Source organism: Mustela nigripes, chromosome 14 (assembly GCF_022355385.1).
Source record: "Mustela nigripes isolate SB6536 chromosome 14, MUSNIG.SB6536, whole genome shotgun sequence".
NCBI lineage: Eukaryota > Metazoa > Chordata > Mammalia > Carnivora > Mustelidae > Mustela > Mustela nigripes.
Genome location: NC_081570.1, coordinates 77512178 through 77515756, shown reverse-complemented (window position 1 = coordinate 77515756; position 3579 = coordinate 77512178). Strand labels below are relative to the sequence as shown.

The 3579-nt window shown below is 39.6% G+C and overlaps 1 protein-coding gene across 1 annotated transcript in view; it reads left to right on the top strand.

The window, feature by feature from the left end:
• HFM1 (helicase for meiosis 1) overlaps nucleotides 1–3579 on the top strand; it is a 113608-nt gene that overhangs the window by 93316 nt on the left and 16713 nt on the right. Inside the window, exons 32-33 of the mRNA XM_059375367.1 lie at nucleotides 304–384; nucleotides 701–816. Coding sequence (XP_059231350.1) covers nucleotides 304–384; nucleotides 701–816 — 197 coding nt within the window. The remainder of the gene's footprint in view (nucleotides 1–303; nucleotides 385–700; nucleotides 817–3579) is intronic.

Below are 3579 nucleotides of genomic sequence, written 5' to 3'. Positions count from 1 at the left end.
AAGTGGGTTAAAGCCTCTGCTTTCGGCTCAGGTCATGATCCCAGGGTCCTGGGATTGAGCCCCGCATCGGGCTCTCTGCTCAGCAGGGAGCCTGCTTCCTCCTCTCTCTCTGCCTGCCTCTCTGCATACTTGTGATCTCTGTCTGTCAAATGAATAAATAAAATCTTAAAAAAAAAAAAGTATCATTTTAAAAATTACATATAAAATAGGCTAACATTTTGAAAAAGTATGAAAACCATAACTTTTTGTACTCTGTAAAAGGAACTACAGTAAAAAATGTTTGTTTTTCTTATATTAATTTAGGAATGACTGCTTGCAAAAAACCTGGGAATCGAGAATGTAATCATCACTGTAAAAATAAACATACATGTGGACATGACTGCTGTGAGTTCCATAAAAGAAGTTTATTTCAGGTTTTAAAAATTGAACAGTCTTTGAATAGTAATGACATCCTAATTACCTATGTATGATATTTATATTATGCAGTTTATAACTCAAATAATTTTCTTTCTTTGTGGATAACATGAAAAAAATTAGATTAGAAATTATGGAGATCTACCCCCAAAACTTATAATACTGTATGTTAACTAAATTGAATTTAAATTAAAACATTTTTAGAAAAAGAAGTTATGAAGAAATTTGGTTTTACATGAACACTACCTAAAGTTTAACCCAAAGAATTGAGAATTTCTTTTCTTAGGTAAAACTGGAGTTGCACAGAGGTCAGAAATGAAAGAGCCAACAATCTCTTCATATTTATCTGATTTAAGAAATAGGAATGCTGTTTCATCACTTCCTCCTGTTAAACGTCTCAAGGTTAGTTTTAAAACACTTTTTTTTTAAGGTTTTATTTATTTATTTGACAGACAGAGATCACAAGTAGGCAGAGAGGCAGGCAGAGATTGGAGGAAGCAGGCTCCCTGATGAGCAGAGATCCTGATGCAGGGCTTGATCCCAAGACCCTGAGATCATGACCTGAGCCGAAGGCAGGGGCTTAACTCTCTGAGCCACCCTGGTGCCCCTCAAGGTTAGTTTTAATAACATTTAGCCCTTGTTTTGTAATTTAAGGTATATGAATATTCCTTTATTCTATGTATCAGTTAGGTAGGTATCTGAAGTATACTTTAGTTACTTGAGGGCTTGCCTAGGAGTATGGCCATTTTTAAAATATTGTTTCTAGAGAAAAGATATTATAGTTCTTTTTTTTTTTAAATTTTATTTGTTTATTTAAGAAAGAGAAAGAGGTACTAAGAGAGAGCACAACCACAGGGAGGGGCAGAGGCAGAAGGAGAAGCAGACTCCCTCCTGAGCAGGGAGCCCAATATGGGGCTCAATTCCAGGACTCTGGGATCACGACCTGACCTGAAAGCAGCTGCTTGACCAACCAAGTCACCCAGGTGCTCCAAAATATTGTAGTTCTTAATAATTAGTTTGTAAATCTACTTTTGGGACATAGCCCCTTACTAGTTTTTTGTTTTTGTTTTTGTTTTTTTAAAAGATTTTACTTATTTATCTGACAGAGATCACAAGTAGGCAGAGAGAGAGAGAGAGAGGAGGAAGCAGGCTCCCCGCCAAGCAGAGAGCCCGATGCGGGACTCGATCCCAGGACTCTGGGATCATGACCCGAGCAGAAGGCAGAGGCTCAACCCACTGAGCCACCCAGGTGCCCTTGTTTTTGTTTTTAAACCAAAGAAGAAGGAAATGGTGAGGGATATGTAGTTTGGCTTGGTTCGGCAATTAAAACTTGACACACTTGCTCTTTCCTGGTTCTATCTGTGCTGGAGTGGTATGGAAAGTCTAAAGTTGATTTTGATTCATGCACCTAGATGAGTACTGAGCAAGAGCCTCCTTTCCAAGTCCTGAAAGAATGGTTGTTCCTACTGGTTGATAGGCTAGTCACTAGCAGACTTATTCTAAGCCTACCTCATCATGTTCAGGGCAAAATAATTGATCGGGCCACAGAAAAGAGGTAGGAAAAGCCCTTTTCTAGAGCTTTAATAAGAATGAAGATTTTAAGTCATGCGGCTAAAATAAGGGGAATACTGGGAAATGGAGAGGCATGCATATCGAAACAGCCACCATCTTCTCTGAGATACTAATTTTTTAGTAGTCCAAGTTTTTCCTTCCTCTCCCTTCCTTCCTTTCTTTTATCCTTTTTTCCTTCTTTCCTTCTCCATCCCATATTATTCCCTCTTTCCTTCCATATTCATTTTTTTTAAAGTTTATTTAATTGGGGTACCTGGGTGATCTGTTAAGTGTCTGACTCTGAATTTTGGCTAAGGTGATAATCTCAGGGTTGAGATGGAGCCCCTTGTTGGGCTTCACACTGGTTTAAGAGCCTGCTTAAAATTATATCTCTCCCTCACCCTATGCCCTTTCCCTCCCTTTCTCTCTTCCTCTTTTACTTTTTTTTTTTTTTTATATTTATTTGACACAGAGAGAGAGAGCAAAAGCAGAAGGAGCAGCAGGCAGAGGGAGAGTAGGCTACCCACAGAACAGGGAGCCAGATGTGGGGCTTGATCCCAGGACCCTGGGATCATGACCTGAGCCAAAGACAGATGCCCAACTGACTAAGCCACCCTGGTGCCCCTCTCTCCCTCTCTCAAAAAGGAAAGTTATTATTTTTAGTAATCTGTACACTCAAAGTAGGGCTCAAACTCACAACCCTGAGATCAGAAGTCTCACATTCTTCCAACTGAGTCAGCTGAGTGCCCTCCTTCCACATTCATTGAGCATGAACAATATGCTAAGTACTGTGACAGGTGCTAAGATACAGCAGTGAATAAGACAGTTTTAGTCCCAGTCCTCATAGAGCTTATAATTGAGTAAAGGATAAATAACTAAATAGGCTTTTTCAGTGATAGAGAATTCTGTGACAGAGGTGTAAGATAACTTGAAATTGGATAGAAAGTGAACTCAGTCCAGATTTGATAGGCGAAGAAAGGATTCCAAATAAATATGACTGAGACTTGAAGAATCTCTAGGCATAAGTCAGGTATGGAGAGATAGGCCCCAGAGTGGTGGTGGAGAAGGATAGAAGAGTATTCCAGACATAGAAAATATGAAGTGGTCCAGAACTGAGAAAGAGAGACATCTTTTGAAACATTGAAGTTATACAGTGTATCGAGTTCAATCACAAGTAAGGGAGTAGTGAGAGATGAGGCTGAAGAGGTAAGTAAGAGCTAGATAATGAAGGTATTTTTGCTATTTTAAAGATTTGGACCTTATCATGAAAGTATTGGGAGGCCACTGAAGAGTTTTAATGAGTGACATGATCAGAATTGCAAAATTAGCAAGACAGGAAATAACATATGTTGGAGGGGATGTGGAGAAAGGGGAACCCTCTTACACTGTTGGTGGGAATGCAAGTTGGTACAGCCTCTTTGGAGAACAGTGTGGAAATTCCTCAAGAAATTAAAAATGGAACTTCCCTATGACCCTGCAATTGCACTCCTGGGTATTTACCCCAAAGATACAGATGTAGTGAAAAGAAGGGCCATCTGTACCCCAATGTTTATAGCAACAATGGCCACGGTCGCCAAACTGTGGAAAGAACCAAGATGCCCTTCAACGGACGCA